This window comes from Rhipicephalus sanguineus, chromosome 1, assembly GCF_013339695.2.
Source record: "Rhipicephalus sanguineus isolate Rsan-2018 chromosome 1, BIME_Rsan_1.4, whole genome shotgun sequence".
NCBI lineage: Eukaryota > Metazoa > Arthropoda > Arachnida > Ixodida > Ixodidae > Rhipicephalus > Rhipicephalus sanguineus.
Window position 1 is genome coordinate 289,740,042 of NC_051176.1, and position 18,638 is coordinate 289,758,679.

The 18,638-nt window shown below is 44.5% G+C and overlaps 1 protein-coding gene across 1 annotated transcript in view; it reads right to left on the minus strand.

Moving 5' to 3' along the window:
• Positions 1-320: 320 nt before the first annotated feature.
• Positions 321-18,638, minus strand: part of LOC119379232 (succinate--CoA ligase [ADP/GDP-forming] subunit alpha, mitochondrial-like) — a 35,438-nt gene continuing 17,120 nt past the window's right edge. Inside the window, 2 exon segments of the mRNA XM_037648465.2 lie at positions 321-459; positions 14,268-14,456. Coding sequence (XP_037504393.1) covers positions 433-459; positions 14,268-14,456 — 216 coding nt within the window. The 3' untranslated portion in view covers positions 321-432.

Below are 18,638 nucleotides of genomic sequence, written 5' to 3' on the forward strand. Positions count from 1 at the left end.
CTGGGCAAAGACGTTCGCGCACTTGTTTTTGTCCAGACGACGCGAGTGCCGCCACGCGACTGCTACACCAACAGGGACGTGCAGACCTCATCAACCGCCCTAACTGGAAGAATGGCATAAATATGAAGGAATGTCACTGCACTTAGTTTTAGTCGGGTGGCTTAGTGGCAGCACTACAAGCTTGAGAAGCAGATTTCAGCCAAGGATTATTGTAAAGAGCAAAAAAAACTAAGTTTCTCACGTATTTTGGAGGCAGTACAAAACAGAAAGGTTGCAGTTGCTCAGGATAAAATTCAATAAAAGAATGTCATTGTACTGTATCCATGGAACAAGCCTTTATTATTTCACATGGCAGAAACAATGGCAAAGCCAACCTGTACAATAAAATGTTAACACCAGTGCTACCTACATCTACGTGTTTTTAGTTGGAGACTATGCCAGACCGCGCTTCTGCATCTCCTGTAAAAAAACAGAAAGGTAAGTGTCACATGGTTGCATTAGATGAACAAATAAATAGCCAACAATTATGCCAGTGGAAAATGCTGCTGCAATTCCAGCAAAAAGGCATAAAAGATAGGAAAACAAGAAAGCGTGGTTCTTCACCACACTGGTGGCCCAAAGACTGGTGGTAAAGGTGGTGTGATGCCACTAAGTGGACATGTGGTAATATTTGACACAAACTGGCAGCCTGGAATTATGCAGTGCAGTGCTCTAGCAAAGAATTACAAGCTGCACTTTTCAGTTCTACGATGTGTTGACTGAAAGTGACCTTGCATGTTCTAAACTTATGCAGCCAGGACCAATACACTCGAACCTCGATATAACGAATTATCGGTTATAACGAAGTAAGTGAAGAATAGTCTTGTCATAGATACACAGTGTTACAAATAAACGTTTATAACGAATTTTCGTATATAACGAAGTTATTTTCGTGGCAGATGTGACTGTTATAATGATGTGAGTGTATGTGGTACATGGCACAAATCAAAATGTTTCTTCTGGTGCAGTAAAACACGATCGGTTGGAATTGATTATGAAATGTCAGCAAACTGCTTCATAAAGCTTTGAGTTTGTTTCTTCAAATAAAGAAGTGTAATAGCAAAATAGATGCAGGAACAGTAAGGAAAAATATCTGTTCAGCAAGTACAATACTCACGGATTGAAACGTGACATCAAATTTTTAAGTATAACGACTGGTATGTGTAGTTGCACAAGATAACCACGTCATGTCACGACGAATCTGGTCTCTAGAAACGATGTTGGCTCTGAGCTATGCACTTGAGTCGAAATTACGCCGACACGACCCCAATTGCAGACGTTGGAAATGCAAGTATGAGCGTTGCTTTGCCCTAAATTGTCTTGTTTCAATCTGTGAGTACTGTACGTTATATTTAGAAACAAAAAATTATTAGGATTTTTTTTTTTTGACACCCTACACATCTCTGCACAAGTGGAAACCTTTCATCATCTTCTTCTTTTTTGCTGTCTGTCAGTGTGTGTTTGTGCTATGTGCTTGCTGCTATGTATAAGGGCACGTCTGCACTAGTGGCAAAAATATGCACGACACGCCGCACGCGGTGAACTTGTTCATGGCACGTGTGAGCACGTCCACAATAGCGTTGTGCAGTATGTGTTTTGCGGGTTGCAGCAGCAAGTCCCGAGTTGTCTTGTTCCATTCGATACTTCTCGTGAAAATGCGCGCTCTGTTCAGCCAATTTCGTCTTGCGTCAGGTATCTGTTTCTGGGTGCGCACGACCTGCCGGTAAAAAAGCACTGTGAGGGTATGGTGGTACACTGAGGGCATGGTACACACCCCATTTCCTTGCCTAGTGTGATAGCCCTTTCTTGGAATGGACACACTGCACCGGGGAGAACCATTTCATGGCCGGTGTTTGTCACACATTTGCCCCCTTAGTTCATTTGTGTATTTTCCCATGCCACATTCGTAACTAAATACTTGTTTTCTGGTTCCATAAGCTAACATCTGTGTCTGCTCTTGAGTTCTTCAGTCATCCTGAATACTGTTTATGCACCCTGCACGGGTCGGCCAGCCAACTAAAATTCGAAATATACCGCTATGAAGCTTCGCAGGTACCGCTGGCCGAGAGAGAGAGAGATAATAAAACGAGAGAAAGGCAGGGAGGTCAACCAGAATTGTAGCATTCGGTTCGCTACCCTACACTAAGGGGAGGGGGAAAGGGAAAGAAAGATGCAAAGGCAAGTGGAGAGAAGAGCAGGCGCACGATAAGAAAAATAAAAACAAAAGGAAGGTGTAGAGCGGGAGTACTAAAGCCTATTTAATAGGCCGAAGCGTAAAGTGGAAGCCTGCATTGAAGTGTGTGACAAGCTCCTTTGTGGCGTCTCAAAAATAGCCTTATTGGCTGGACAAAACTTCAGAGATTTTATGGTGTGCATGTCACTGTTCGGACTCTGAGGCCGTGCACAATGATTTGCGTGCAGGACAGGTGGCACCACAACTATGTGGCTCACTTCTGAATGGTTCTTATTTTGCAGATTGCAGTGAAAAATTGATCTCACACCCATTTGAGCATTTTCTGCGCATTTCTGCCGCTTTTTGTGACTCCTGCCACTCACGACAGCATCACTCTCCATGCACAGCGTGTCGGGCAAGTTTTTGTGGCTAGCGAGGACGTACCTTAAGGCAATTATGCATCATAGTGAAGCCGTTTAAGGCATTGAAGAAGCTTGCTTAGCGGCACAGTGAGGTACTTCTTATACATATTATGTAGACAAAAGAATATGGAGGCCTTTTTTTTTTGACAGTACTATCACATCAGCAGAACAAACAAAAAATTGCACAACACATCCTACGATAGTGCAGAGTCCTCCTTCAATGCAGCTCCCAAGCAGACCAATTCAGTGGCATGCAACCAGCTTTATATACTTACAAGGTCCAACGTTTTCATTTTCCAAGAATCTCTAAAGAAAGAAGTAAAGGGTCTTCTCAAGTACAGTAGTGTAAGTATTTGAGCCCTGAATTTGAAATTTCGACTAGCTTGCTTTAACGTTTGAACAGACCATTCTCAAAACCAGAATACTTTGAATCGCAAGCAATTTATACTCTTATAGACTAATTCCACTGGACATACATCACGAAAATGCGGCGGAGCTGTTGTCGGGCGTTTAGTTTCGCGCGGTAGGCAAAAGACGCTGTGCCTATCGCAGTTGCTGCCGTGTTTTCGCTGGTGCGTGTGCTGTTTGCCGTCGTGCAACGAAGAAAAAACGGTGTACCGACGAGATGCGTTGCGGTTACTTAAGCAGGAAGGCACAAAATAGGTGGAATAAGTTTCTGTCTGCTTTCTTTTAACAAAAACCGTCTCAAGAAATTGACCGCAGCTGTTAAAGGGACCGACAACTGGCCAGAACGTGTAATTAGATCCTGGTAGAAATGAAAAGACCGTGAAATATAGTGACGAATTCCAGCATGCTTTTCGCGTTGTGAGAAGGGCACTATATATTTTTAAATCGCATTTAAGGTAACAAAAACTTGTATGTCGCGCAGCCCATTGGAAGAGCCTTCAAGCTCGGTTATGGAGTCGATCACTTTGCTGTACGTAGTCATGTACTAGTCTGATGCTGTCATGCGTGCCATAATTGGTCCGCAAAATTGGAGTATGTATATTATTATCTACCCCCGCTCTATTCTGTGCTGCTTACGTGGCAAAAGGAGTTGCATGGTGAGAAGCAGTGCTGCCTTCGCGGCAGCCAGTAAACCATGTCGAGCCGTGGCGCATGCGCGGGGATGCACGCACGCGCAGTAAACCGCCGTGCTCGAACACGAACCGCTCTTGCGCTCATTGTTTCCCGCATGTGTTGTCACGTGTATATACGACTTCATATTCACCCCAAATAGAAAAATTCTGATTACAAATGTTTCACGGCGTTTTCTACGTTACCATTCCTTGATTAGGCACTCTGACCAGTAAGCTTTCCGTTGAGCTAAAAAAAATCAGTACCATAAAAATTGGTTGTCGGTCCCTTTAAACATGAGAACTCGCCTGCAACGCCGGCTCATCGGTTATGTGAAAAAATTGAGCGGTTTGCGCGGCTCGTTTTATGTAAAGAAAACGATTAGCTTTATGAAAAGTGTGTCATTGTAATGTCCTGCAAATTTTTTGGCATAAGCCTTGCATGGAGCCATTGGAAGCATTTTTACCCCAGAGTACAAATATGTAAGCGGTGTGCATAGCTTTGTAATATGCAGAGAATTCATCACGACTGAAAAATGTGTAAGTCAGATGGGGTCAAAAAGATTTTGTAGTATCCGCGTGAACTAAAGGAGTGGCTCAGTTCATTCACGCAGCAACGAATGAAAGTAAGACTTCAGCTATACTTTTCCAAGTTGTGTGAGGCTGCGATGACACACGCAACACAAGTGCATTGGACACGGCTGTTTTGGCTGCGACACGCATTAGGACATTTCCATGTCTGTTAGACGCCACAGGCAAACTGCAAGTGTGAAATGTTCAGTCTGTTTACGGGCTGGAGGTCTTCGCGGTCTCAACTTCAGCATGCGGGCAGGGCCGCGAGCCGCGGTTGCATATCTACATATCTGTCAGGTTCGCCATGGCGAACCTGACAGATATGCAGCAGCCTTGTCCATGGCACGTAGTTATTGTTTAATACGTTATCGCAGCTGTATCGCCCATTAAAGTGTCACCGAGATCGCCCTTCACGTTTGAATGAGCAACTAACCCGGCAAATTTATGTGCGAGGATTTACCGTAACGATTTGTACTTTTACTCCACGCATTTTCATACCGCAGCAAAGAGCGTCTTGCGGGGCTAGGAGGTCCGTTCTTGCATTAGTTAACAAATTTAAACGTACACGTGTGACCTAGACTACAGTAATGTCGATGGCATTTTGCAAATCAGTCATATTCGTGGCGTCAAGATACCTGATGTTATGGTGAGGTTATCAGAAGCAGAGTTGCACGTCAACATAGTTTTCATATGTTCATTTTAGAGTCCTTGCTGGGCCACGGAAACTTCCTCTGTCGCGGCCGCCCCACATAAGCACGCGGGAGGCGCCCTGACACACAGTGCTCGGAGGCAGCCTTGCAGCTGCTGTGCCAATTGTCATGTGATCATAGAGAGTGGTGGCAAGCTTTGGGCTGGGCGAAGCCTAGGCGCCACAGTGTCGCCGCAAGTGCCTCAGTATGTCGACGGCAGTACACGTCACATATCATAAAGAAAATTTAGCATATTTGTCGTGACTCAATTAACCTGCACAATATTTCTTTTTTATTGAAACAAGGCATGTGCAAATGTCATTCTTTTTGGTTCAAGGGGAAGTGGATGCAACTTTGAATAGTAGCAGGATTTGACTTTTGGTAGAATGCTAGTGATAACCTGTAAAATACATTAAGTTTTAAAATTCACTATACTTAGAGCATATAAGCTGGTATAACAATCTTTTAAACATAAAAAATGATGAATCGATGTGAGCTGTGAGCGTAATACAGTAAAAGCTCGTTAGTTCGAACTCGAAGGGGACTATAAAATTGTTCCAATTAAGCGGAGTTCGAATTAGCGGGAGGGCGCTAGAATGAACGGAAATCACCTCTGCACTCGTTATTGCGAATTAGGCACTACTACACCTTCGTGGCAGATTTCGTAAATTAAGTTCATGGAGCTCTAACAGCGAACATAATTAATTGAAAAGTCAGTGATACGACAGAAACATGCATTCATGTGAGCAGTGAGCCTTATTGTCGATAGTTACGCTACAAAACACGTTCATTTACATCAAAGAGTGAACGCAATTATGAGTTCTCTTGCTTGCGTTTCTTCTGTCGCGACTCCACGAGCACTGTTTGCAGCTTGCCCAGTAGCTCCAGCGCAGCATCCGAATTCTCGTCTGCTGAGAAATGCAGCTGTTTCTTTGTTTTGAATGTCTAGTAAATTTGATTTGCTTTGGTTTTGCAACACATTGTGATCACTTTCAGACGACTCCTGCGAGGAGCGATAAAAACCAGCCGCTCCCAGTTCGAATTAACCATTGTGATTACCGACGAGTTTGAATAAACGGGAGTTTTCCTCCATAGAAATACAGTAGACTCCCGTTAAACGGAACATGAAGGGACCAAGAAAATGTGTTCCATTTAACAGGAGTTCCGTTTACTGAGAGAGGAGCAGGGCTGCAGAATACAAGCACGAAACCAATCATGCCACAGGTAGTTGTTCCGTTTAAGCAGCAGTTCCGTTTAACAGATTTCCGTTTACTGAGAGTCTACTGTACACAGGGCTGTGCCGCGACCAGGGTGTCAGTTCGAATTAACTGTAAGTTCGAATTAACTGAGTTTGAATTAACGAGCTTTTACTGTACGTTCATTTAGCCCTGAAGTGAGACTTCACGACACAGTGTGGATTTATTTCGAATACTTCAAAATTTAGAATAATTTAAGTTCGTTTCGAAGCGAATTCGAATACTGTAATATTCGTTTGAATATTCGACTGTAATATTCGTTCGAATATTCGAAGTGCTTGAATATTTGCACAAGCATACTTTCGACACATTCCTGCACCCTTCAGGCTTTCAACTCACACTATCCTCAAAAAGTTGCATCATAAAGCTAAACATCAGCAACCATCTTTACATGGGTTTTTGCATGAAACAGCACCTTAAAGGACCCCTGACACCAAAATTGAAACCTCGAGATCTTTGTGTTCTTTGACTTTCCTGTATACGGGGGCACATCTGACCGATTATTAGTGACGAACGTTGCCTTTAAGATATCTTAATTTGGTTTTAAAGTAAGCGTGGAGTGCTCACTTGAGTTGGCTGCACCTTGCGACATGCTGGTATGACGTAGATAGAGGCCCCGTGTGACGTTCCACGAGTAAAGCAAGTATTGTGGACGTCACAGAAGGTTTGCGTGCACAATACGACCACTGTCACCCAGCGAGGCCTATTGTTCCGCACCCCTCTGGCTCTGTTGTCCGGCTGCTCTGGAGGTAGTTTTCGTGAGGGGACACGCGCTTAACAGGTTTAACCCATACCCACGCACATACTTTCAATCTCTACCGCGCGCGGGGCCCCGATTTGAAAACCGCGCTGTCAACGTCACCACAGCTTGAGTGCACGTGGTCTTTGACGCTCCCTCGCATGGGGCGCCAGTTTCTTGTGGTTTTTAGGCGGGCGTTTTGAAGTGATGCTAAAATGGTCACAATTAACTGCGCTAGAATTAGTTGTACGATACGCTAGATCATTTACGATTTAATTTAGAGATTACCAGACGCAAAGCTACAAATTACAGCAAAAAAGTCACCAACAAAAATTTCGCTGTCAGGGGTCCTTTAAAGGGGTGGTGCCACCAAATTTGTGGCTTGCGTGTTCTTTGCTGTAAGCGTTTCCTATAGCTACAGGAAGCATGACGCACGCACCAATATTCATGTATTCTCGCTAAATAATTTAACATCGCCTTTTGATTTGGACAACTTTCGGTTTCGGTTTCTGGGCGCCGAGGTTGGGCAGTGACGTAAAAGTGTAGGAGGCGTGGTCACGTGACCACACAAGGCTGTGACGCACATAGCCAGGAAGCGATTGAAACTCGGCGAGTGATGTAGCAACTGATGCTTTGCCGGTACTATAGTGAACTAGAATATATTCTAGTTCACTACAGCCGGTACGTACGTTGCGGAAGTGGCGGAGGTCCAGAGCTCACTCACGTTACTACAGCAGATTTGGTGTGACGTCACTACAACTTTCGTTGCCCATCCTACAGATCTACGTCAGTGTTGGCGCGCTAGCGATGGGTTTCGATCGGGAGAATGAGCATTTAGGTACACTTTGGAAGTGAATTAAAATATATTCTAAACGTTTGCTGTGTCCGACCCTTCGTGTGGAATGTCCTTGCATACAAAGGAAACCCACAACAGGCTTCTTATAGCCTCGAAATTTCATGGCACCACCCCTTTAAGGATGTACAAGCTTGACTCTGCATGCAACTAGCAGCCGCCATTACAAGCATGTTGCAAGCGTATAAGAGACACGGTACGAGCCAGAATCTGTTTTATATACCAATAAACACCCACTGACGATTTCCAAGCAGTCTCTACAGCACAAAGTCACATACGCTGCCTTACAAACAACTGCCTGGATTTCTTACCGTACGACAGCCCGCACGACCTCACGGCCACAGTAAATTGCAGTAGTGATTGTGTGTTAAAATGCCCGCAACCCACTGGCATGCTGATTTCTTTCTGGTCCAGTCACCCTGACCAAAGTGTTAGCTTCTATCACTACTCACAGAAGAATAAAGATTGGTTACAATTTGTTGCTGGCACACAACTAATTAACTAAAGTTATGTCGAAAGCAAACCTGTTCTGTGAAGCAGCAGTAAAATATCAGTGTTATCTGAAACCATAATGCAAGGACATTTCGGAGGCGGGCAGCACCACGTCAACCGTATCAAAAAGCCACTTGACTTGCGCGTTTGCTTTTTGAACCGGTGTTGTCATGAAAACTGATAGGATTTATTTACATGCAACATAATTGTGCACATAGCAATCATCCTGGAAAAAGCTCTACGACTAGCTAGATCGCAGGTGCCACGGCATCCAGTGAGGTAGGCCTATCAACCTTCTCACCAGCAGTCAGTGGCCGTCGCATCGTTCTGAAGTGCTTGTTAGTGGCACAGATATGCATTTACTGACAATATTTGCGTAAAACAAAGTTGGGTAATCTAAAGATGTTCACCTTGTACTTCTTGACAACATCCAAGTGTACATTAGCAATACCGCAAGAGGGGCAGAACCTACATGTCTCTCGTTCGCACACCCGTCCTCTTCCCCTACTAGCTCCCAAAAGAACTCGTGCTACCAGAACTGTGTAATCTGGAAACCGGCTCTCAAAGCTCTTATAATTCACTAGGTGCAACAGGTGGCACGGGCATTTCTAAAATGGCCTATAGCAGTGCTTAATTTTGTGTTCACCTTTTTTTAGACATACTTGTTCTAACCACTCCAGTCCCTCTACACAACTTGTACATGAGTGTATAATGAATGCCTTAATTTGTCAAAAATACAATGCTTAAGTTCAGCTCTTTATACTGTTATTCAATACTCTCTGAATCAAGATTATGTCAGAAAAATGTAGCGCATTTTCTAGACCAACGCTGTGTTTGTTAGTGAGAGCTGCTGTGATGAAACCAGCAACCACAAAGAACAGAGGCCATGACAGCGCAGAGTTCATTTTCTACTCAAGCATATGCTTTTATACATAAGCTAATATTCAGCCCACTCTGCTTTTACACTTCAGTTAGCCAAGTTCATGGAGAAAGAATAGACAGGAAGGGAAACTCCGGGCCGGCGCCAGGGCAAGCGTGCGCCGCGATAACAACACCCTGGGAGACGAGGTTGGTTAACGTGCGTACAGCGCTCCTCGCGGCGACGCACAGAACTATTCGTTTTCCGCTGCGGTAGGAGAGCGCGCGCACCCGCAGTTTCCAACGGCGCCCAGGCGTCGTCTGCTACGCTACACCTTCTATTGGCCACTTGCGCTACATTGCCATGTGCCGCCAAAAAAAAAAAAAGTTTTTGCCAGAGTGAATTGTCCTTAAAAAATAAAGCACATGTAGAGCGCCTTAATGCCAATCTTTCTTGTTATTTATATTTTGCATCAGATACTTTTCAAACGCCAACAATAGGAACAAGCTGACACACTTCAGAAAGCAGACGATCTGCAATCGTAGCAGGCACGTATAGAAAACCACGAATGGTGTGGCTTGGTGTTTTGTAAATTTTGTGACATAACAAGAGACGACAGTTTGTTCTAGTTTATTAACATGCGCCATAAAAAAATGCTGACCAGAGCGTGCGATACAGAACTGCTGTGGGGGGTGTAGAAAATTTAATCACATTTCTGCATCCCGTTTGGGCAGACATAAACAGAGGGAGCAATGTCTGCGTTGCTTCAAGAATCGACATGTAAGTTTGGTAGTTCCTGCGCTGCTGATTCACAATGTAAGTGCTGACTGTGTAAGAGGTCACTGATAGTTGACATGGGGCGCCGATGCTTTGTCCCGAACTCCAACAGTGGATATAAGTCCTGCGCTGAAAAAGTTCGCACTTTCGAAGCACCAGCTGACCCTGAACGCTTGCAGGAATGGGTGAGAGCTATAGGCAGAGTGGATCGCAATCTCACAGCATGCCACTACGTCTGTGAAAAGCATTTCCCCAGCGAAATGGTGAGCAGGCGCAAATACTACGCTGAGCTTGGAGGCACGGTCATTATTGACCAACCGAAGAAGTCGTTGTTGCTCCCTGGGGCAGAGCCTTGCATTTTCCCGGAAGTTTCCCCTCACTTGCATCCAGTGAAGAAAGCAAGAGCCGGCCGGGTCATACTTCAAATTGTCAATGAAAGCAGCGCCAAAAGAACGAAAGTGGATAGTATTCATCACGAGTCAGTAGCCTTCGGCAACCAAAGTAATAGCCTCCAAACTGATACGAACTTCAAGGTGAGCTCTGTTGCCAAAGAGGTGTTCACATCTCAGCGTTCGAGTTATTTGCACATGAACTCCCCACCGCAGCTAAGCTATGGTGCAAGTAATTCTGCTCACGAAGATATGCCGATTCAGAGAACAGAGGCAGGAGCTTCGTCCACCACAGCAAGCTGGCTCAAGCAGCTGTCCTGTGAACAGCAGATACCGATGCCAGGCCCTGCGTGGAACCACCACTATATAAACGCTGATGGTGTGGAATGCCTTTTTGTTGAAATGGTGAAAGCATCAGCATCATCTCCCGCATTAGTTCTTAAAATCCTGGAATTGATGGCATGCCGCGAGGGATATAAAGCAACAAAGTGTGCTCTGGATCACAAAGTGAGCTGTGTAGTTGAAGTACCGAGTGAAGCCCAGCAGACAAGAGGTATTATTGACATGCTATGGGAATTCGATAACCAAGTTGTTTGTCGTGGAGGCCCTGTGAGAGAAAAGTTCCCAGACGTACAGTTAGAATGTGCCTCACGTGACAAGACAGGACTCTGGAGACACAATAGCTGTCCTGTTATTCTTGACGGTGCACTGAGGCAATGCTCACAATGCAAAGCACTATCTAACACGCTACGCAGTCACAAGAAGCGAAAAGAAAGCAAAAGAGTCAAGATAGCTGTTAGGTCTCGTATCAGTGGCCCCAGTGTGCCATACAGGCCGATAGTAGAGGTATTAGGAAACAACGTGCTGCCCTGTACCACAAGAAGAAAAGACTCATGAAAAGAAACAAAATACTGAAAGCCTCGCTTGAAGGGGGCAAGTACAAAATCCCTTGCCGACACTTGCGAAAAAAGCTGGCTTTCCAGAGAATCACTGTGTACTTTTGACGGAGTGTTTAGCAGCCGCAAAGGTCCTGACGAAACAGGGAAGACGTTACACGGATGACTGGCTTCTGCTCTGCCTGCTTCTACATATCCACACACCATCTGGTTACAGATTTCTGAAAGACAATATACTACCATTGCCCTGCGTTAAGATTATCAGGAAATACATTTCCATTGTAGGAATGAAATGTGGCTTTCGACGAACATTTTTTCGCCACGCTGAAAGAAAAACTGGAGCCCAAACAGAACTTTCGAAAGCATGGAATGCTCCTTTTCGACGAGATGCAGGTCCGAGAACAGAAGTGTGTCAATTCCAAAACACTTACATACGCCGGATTTGTTGACCATGGTCAGGGAGAAAACCATGCTGAAAGTAGTGCTACTGGCCTGGCCAATCATGCGCTTGTCTTTATGTTTATTCTGTTCGGGGAAAGCTACACTCAACCAGTCTGCGTGTTTGCCACACGAGGCCCAACGAAGGGAACAGTGTTAGGCCAGTCCGTGCTGCAGGCCACCATACTGCTTGAGAAGGCAGGTGCGCTCGTTGATGGAATTGTTTGCGATGGAGCGAGCACAAACAGGAGGATGTGTATGGAAGTCGGCATAAAGGGCTAACTCGGTGCAAACTCCTTTGAACACCCAATGAACAACGCTAGGAAGGTGTATGCCTTCTCAGACGTACCACACCTTGTGGAGTGCGTTCGTAACAGGCTCCTGAAACAGCGCTCCCTGAAAGTGAATGGTAAGTGGGCGCACTGGTCTTGCTACGTCGCTGTCTACAAAGAGGATTGCAAGAATGCAGGAGGCTTGAAGGTTTGCCCTAAAGTAACACATCACCATATATACCGTATTTACTGGAATCTAAGCCTATGTTTTTTTCGAAAAAACGATGTGCGAAAGTGTGTGCGTGTGTGTGTGTGTGGGGGGGGGTGTCGGCTTAAATTCGAGTACAATGATTAAGTTTTTTTTCTCTGGCCTTGTGAATTTCAGGGGTCGGCCTACAATCGAGGGCGGCCTAGATTCAAGTAAATATGGTACCCATCGCATAAGGAGCTCATGCTTGTCAAACTAGCCACTCAAATATTCAGCCAATCTATGGCCTCTGCACTGAAATACTACACTGAAGTGGGTGTAATGCAAACAGACACTACCGAAGGCACTACTGTGTTCATCGAGCAGATGAACGATGTCTTTGACGCGATGAATAGGCACCATCCTAAAGAAGGTCTGCGCATGGGATGTAGAGGTTTACAGTGCATCAAGAATTCCCTGAAGTGGCCCGGTGACTGGGAGTAGGAAGTTTGCAGTGGAGCTATTTCCAAAGACATGTTTTTGGCTCCACCAACTGCAGAAGGCCTCCGAGTCACCATGCTGTCGATGCTAGAACTCTTGAAGTACCTACTGAACCAGTGTGGATTCAAGTACATCCTAACCGGCAAGATGAATCAAGACCCGCTTGAAAAATTCTTTGGTAAAGCTCGACAGGCTGGCTGTAAGAACAACCATCTGGATGTGCCGTTGTTTCTGCAGGTGTACCGGATGCTCACAGCGTACAGCTTGTTGAAGCCACCAAAACTGGGAAACTGTGAGGTACGAGAACAAGACTCAGCGCTTGATCTTTCTTCCTTCCGGGCTCTCTTTATGACAAAAGACTCCGGCAAGTCGCACCTCATCAAGATGAAAAGGAAGCTTGATGAATTGGTGGAAACCGAAGACTGGGAATGCAACGACTGCGAAGACCTCGGGCAAGAGAGCAGGAACAGTGTTGAGGTTGTGGATGCAGTTTTGTACTACGTCACTGGCTTCTTAACGCAAAAATTGACAAGAATGTGTCCTTGTGAAAAATGCAGGCAGTCTATGACTGTAGGCGCTCCAAGCACGAAAGAAGCCTCCCTCACCATCTGCAAAACGAGAGGTGGCCCATTCACCCCAACAAACGTTTGTTCCGGATACTTCGCTGCACTGAGGACTACTTTGCAAATCATATGGAAAACCCTGACATCTAGGCTACAATCGACCACGTTTTGGATAACTTGAAGCTCCCGTTTCCCTGTGATCTACACAAGAATGACGCACTTGCAAGAATCCTTTTTTACTACGGCAGTATGTAAATGCGACAGCACTGTGTGAACGAAGCGCGTGATAAGGACAACACGGCATCATTAAAGAAAAAACTCTCCAGGCTTTGCAAAGTCTAGGCTTCTTGGAAAGCGCCGTGTATTCGCACTATCTTTGAAGAAACAAGGGAACTGATAGAGAAACGAATGCACGGTCTTGACTAGCCCTTCAGAATAAATTCCGATATAACTGCGGTGTTATAAGTTTTCGTATTTGTTTCTTGTAACTCTACGTTGAATAATCGCTATCATGAAGTCCCAAAACAAAACACGTGCCAGAAAAGCGTAGACAGTTGAGAATGACTTTTTCTTTTTCTTAAATATGTATCAACTTCAATTATTCACGTTTCTGCAGGCAGGCCCCACCCCATTTGTTTCGTTATTAGCGCATATAGCACGCCAGTTTCCCACAAATAAAATTTTTGCCCTAGCATGCGAAGGTGAATGAATTGAAGAAAACTAAAAGCGCACGCAAAATGCGGAAGAATTGGTGAATAAATTAAAGTGAACCACCCTAGCTATTAAATGTGGTCAGTTCCGTGATATGCAAGGGTGGCACTCAAGCACCAAGCAGCGGCGCGCAGGCAGGCGACAAGAGTGGGCTCCACGCCTCCCGCATCTGCCGCTCTGGCGCTGTAGTTTGGCCGTCGTTCTGCAGGTGGCGCTGTCACGACGTCCGCCACCATTCTACGGGGTGACGCTATGACGGCACGGAAAGCAGCCGAGTTTCCCCTCCTGTCTATTCTTTCTTCGTGGCCAAGTTACACACGCACCTATCTGTAAACCTGCCACGCGTATAAGAACATGCATACCTGCAGCATGGCAGCCCCCATCTGGGCAGGTGATTTGGTGACGGTGACACCAGCTGCCTTGAGGGCTTCTATTTTTTCCTTTGCACCTCCTTTGCCACCGGCTATGATGGCACCTGCATGCCCCATTCGCCGACCTGGTGGCGCTGTCAGTCCCGCAATGAACGACACCACAGGCTTGGCATTCGCACCCTGCACACGTCACAACACCTGAACTACATGTTCAACTACAAAAAAAAAAGCTGCTCATTTACATCAAATATTTTCAAAAAAGAGTATATATGTTGTATAATCTTGTTCGTTTGATTTCACTACTCGAAAAAGATGTCTAACTTGACTGAATGTCAAATTGTCAAATGGGTTGAGAAAGAAAAAAAAAATCTTTTCTGTATCAACATATCAACATACTTTTAATCAGTCAAGAAATCCATTACCTTCATGTTTGTTTTTAGTGGTGGTCGAGCTAGTTTAGGAATTGAAACAATTTTTGGAGCAAGAAAAACGCTGTTTTGGAGCAGGTATGGAGCTGATAAATCGTTTTTTGGAACAGACAGAACAGAGTTTTGGCATCACTTTTAGCAGTACAACAGTAAGTCTAGTCTTGGTGCACATTCTTATTAGTGTGCAAATAAGAAATGCTGCTCTAATGTAAACAAGGAGAGAAGACAAAAAGAGAGAAGCCATCAATTAGGCTTTCTCTCCACACGGAAGAATGCAGGGGTGTAACAGCCAAAATAGGACTTGGAGCAACTTTCGGAGCAGGAAAATCCAAGTTTGGAGCAGATTACGAGAAAAGAACCTACACTTTTTATGCCACTAAAGGGACACCACACTGACACTGAAGTCAAAATCATTAGTCGACCAGTCTGCATTTTACAAAGAGGAGAAGGACTTTTGCACAACATGTGTGGTTGGCCTCACTGTGAGTTAGGGGGCACTGTTAACCTCTACAGAATGAACCAGTACAGCTCAAGTGGTCAGCGAATACACTAGTCTCAACTACATTTTAGCCATTAGTACATTTAAAAAGGGTATTATTATTAACAAAATTTTACTGCATATATACAATACGCAGCAGGTGAGCTGTGCTACTTCAACAAAAGCAGTGTGTTGAACGCGGCTTCCCCCCAAAGCACTGCAGTGAACTTCAGCTTTCTTTGGTCACCAGCTAAAAATACCTACATATTCACTTTCTTTTAAGAAACAGACACACTAGTAGCAAGCTTATTGATATGGCATGCCATATGATGCCTCCCCAAATGGCCACATTTGAGAGGTGATGACACAAGCTGTTCACAACTGCCCACCGCAGTTGGCTTGCTGCTGAGCAGGTGTCAAGAGAGTGCCACAGGGCCCCACTTTGAAGCTGCAGTGTAGTGCACTACAAAAGCAACAACCAATGATCACAATATGCGTTGCTTTTAGAGCTCCTTAAGTTCTATCACATCAATTCACACAAAAAAGAAGATACCATGCTGCTGTTCACTGTGTCCTGGCTGTGAAGCTTTTAGACATTGCTTTCTTGCATGCACAGGAGTGGTGGCCTGAGTGGTGGCCTGATGTGAACTCGAAGTTCAACTTAGCCCACGTGACAGTTCTCATTCGTGCTTGGGGGCTGACAGTGGTTACACCGCTTGTCACAAAAGACAAAAATAAGGTGAATAATTTATTCTATTGACCATTATTTTACATGAAAAACAAATCCTAGAAGATGTTTTTTGGGTGTGGGCACACAGCTGGGAGCCAGTTGCAATGGCAAAAATATCACTTGAACTTCTTCCTTCTCAGACAGAAAGCACCTCTGTTGGGAGAGAAAACCCTGGGGAACTCAATTTTTTTTACAGCTAGCATCTTCCGTACAATTAGTGTACTCATACCATTACTAAAATTCGATTTGTGTCTAAATACGTTTTAATCTTGTTCCATAGTTCTTGTATATTTTTTAGAGATGTGCGAATAGCAAAATTGTGGGCACGAAGCGAACTCGAATATTGAAGTGTGAGTGCGAATCGAATCGAATATTTTTCGAATATTTCTCTAATATTTCTAGAATATTTTTCAAATACTTCGAAGCGAAATTGCAGTTAGAGATGATTCCTAAGCATATTCTTATGAGATAGCAACATGAAAGTGTTTCTTTTGTTAGGTTGACGAAGCACTGGCAGGGTGGTGCTTCATATTTGTCTTATCTAGAATGAGGCAATGTAGAGGCCAAATTCTATTTATGTACATGATTTGGTGCAACCAAAGTGTTGCCGACAACACTTTACATGTGATAGGCAAAGATGCGATTTGCTCAGCCTCTCCTCCTCTTTCAACTTCCGTGGAAGCCCAACTGATGTGGCAGACAAGGGTGTGCTCCCTTCAAGTCCAGAGTTCCAAATCTGCCTCGTAGACGTCAATATATAAGAACATCTGAAACTTTGGATGCTAAAAAGCTTCAGCTTCCGTTTTTTCGGACTTTCTGCCCAAATTTCAGGTCAAAAACAGCATTAATTGAGCCCCCACCTCTGCCACATCTTTCATCTCTATGTTAGAACCAGCATTTGCGACCGTAGCAGAGCTTGAAAGGCAGCTTTGCCGCAATACCGGGGTGTGATGAGGTGAGGCATGTTGAAAATGTAGGGACCGCTTCCAATCGGACGTTGACTGTCTCTTGGTAAAGTTCTACCAGAGCTTTAAAGGCAGCGTTTGCCACAATACGAGAGTGTAATGAGGTGAAGCATATTGAAAATCTGACGGGGTCACTTTCAATCGGACGTTGACTGTATTTGTTTTTGGGAACTTCAAATAGTTCGAATAGTAAAATTCCAGTGCGAATCGAATCGAATAGCAAACACTATTTGAAAAATATTCGAAATTTCAAATATTTGCACACCCCTAATATTTTTAGGTGCCTTTGTGTTCAAACAATGAAATACTAGTAGAAGGTGGTATGCAAATTTCTACCATTTCACAGCATACTGCAGCCCCAATTTAGAAAGAATGGTCTTCAAATGTAACAGAAGTCTCTTGTTTGATTATTACAGTTCGTAGTAATGTGTGCTATGTCGTGGAAAAAGGGGGAAAAGGAGTTATTACCCCATGGCACAACAAGGCATTAACATTAACAGTTGATGTCAACCTAGTGTGAGAAATACTTTGAAAAAAAAAAAAAAACCTTACATCTCAAACATTTTACATTAGAATTTCACTGGATGTTCTGAAATATACTGGGTGTGTGAGCTATTTGAGAACACTATTCGCAATCACCATAGATGTCAGTAGTCTCAATGTATCTATCTAGGTGCGTAGCTTCAGTTATATTGAGTCCTATACCAGTGACCAGCTGCATTCTTTAGATGATGGCAGCGTACGGCTTAATGCAGGAAATGAGTCATGCAGTGCTAGTCATCCTAGCTGCTTACCACAGTGCCTCAGAAATTGCCACCTCGTGAATGCGACAAGGTATTTCGTTTACAAGATTCAGAAGGAACTCAAGTAGTATAGTGATGGTGACATGACATTTGTAGTGAAGAGGAAAAAGCACAGTCAATAGTCAGGTATCATTAAAACTTCAGATTTTGTTCATGAAGCCATTAAGAGTGATGGCTGAGGAAAGTCAATGAGGATCATTGTGAAGGAGCTCCAGGTTGTAGAGTCAATTGTCAAGCTTGTTGTGAACGAAGACTTGAGGTACCTTTTTTTTTTTTTGTCAAGAGGAGAAGGCAAGTCATATCTGACAGAACTCTGCAGAATCGACTGCTCCGGTCTAAGCAGCTTCTGAATATGCTGAAGCACCCTGGGGAGCACTAAATGCTCCCTTTCTTTCCTTTTTTTTATTATTATTACCTTTTTTTTGCAGGCAAAAAGAACTTTGAGCAGGACCAAGAAGCTAACCCGCACAACGACAGGTGGCTTTGTGCAAGCCTTGATGAGCTCCAAACAGTGACATGCATGAAATTTCCACTGTCTGTGATGATGTTGGCCATCATAAGCAACGAGGACAACGCCATGCCACCACACTTCTTTCAACAAGAACAAGCACATTAATGCGGCTACATACGTGGGGTGCATGGTGGAGTTGTGAAGCCCTTGATGTGTGGTGTGTCAAAAGAAAGGCCTTATGTATTTTAACAAAGTTTGGCTCTCGCCCACACCACCCTTGTCACCAAGAAATGGCTAGCCAGAAACCTCCACGACCACATACTCCCGACCTGTGGCCTCCTAGCTCTCCAGACATAAATCCGTTGGACTACTACGTACGGGCATCATTGCGAGGGAGTCTAACATCAGCCAAGTAACTGAAAGACTCACTGACGGCCGTCATTGCTGAATCAATCACCAACACCTCCAAGGATCATCCCATCCAAGCGTGTGGTCGCTTTCAAAGGC